General features: G+C 40.1%; 1 protein-coding gene across 1 annotated transcript in view; it reads left to right on the top strand.

The window, feature by feature from the left end:
* The window catches only part of LOC118337955 (protein FAM111A-like), a gene marked incomplete at its 3' end in the record, with an annotated part of 2,628 nt that overhangs the window by 265 nt on the left and 1,844 nt on the right, over window positions 1-519 (top strand). The window contains exons 2-3 of the mRNA XM_035675113.1: window positions 161-220; window positions 410-511. Of these exons, the coding sequence (XP_035531006.1) occupies window positions 167-220; window positions 410-511 (156 nt within the window). The remainder of the gene's footprint in view (window positions 1-160; window positions 221-409; window positions 512-519) is intronic.

The following is a 519-nucleotide window of genomic DNA, read 5'->3' on the forward strand; positions in this document are numbered from 1 at the left end:
CCTAAATTAATTCAATGTTTTTCTATTTGATAGTCCGCCCCCAACAGTGTCTGCTGTGAAAGTTGTGCAAATGCTCTGACTTGAATTGAGGCGGCAGAGTTTGCTAATTTCAGCTCATTGCTCAAACATGTCATTTTAACATCAACTATTATTTTTTTAGGTGAAAATGCCTCCTAAAAAGCAAAAGACAAAGGACATCAGGTCCTTTTTCAACAAGACTGTAAGTAACAGCTCAGATAATAACAATACTCTAATGTACTGTAATCAATGCTTCACAAACATAATAAACTTTAACATCTGTTGACATCTGTTTCCTAAACTAAGGCTGTCCCTCTAACGTGGACATCATTTGCAAATGCAAATTTTTGCCAGAGCTTGTCCAACTGATCTGTTTGTGAATGTCATGCAGGACAGTCCTGGCAGCAGCAGCTCGACCAACACAGGAAGTGCACAGCCAGGTGAAGCTAAAGGCTCTCAGGTGAGCTCTTACGCTGCACGTTCCTTAGTTGAAGTTAATGG

Source organism: Morone saxatilis, unplaced genomic scaffold, assembly GCF_004916995.1.
Source record: "Morone saxatilis isolate NCDOM2014 unplaced genomic scaffold, NCSU_SB_2.0 Contig4, whole genome shotgun sequence".
NCBI lineage: Eukaryota > Metazoa > Chordata > Actinopteri > Moronidae > Morone > Morone saxatilis.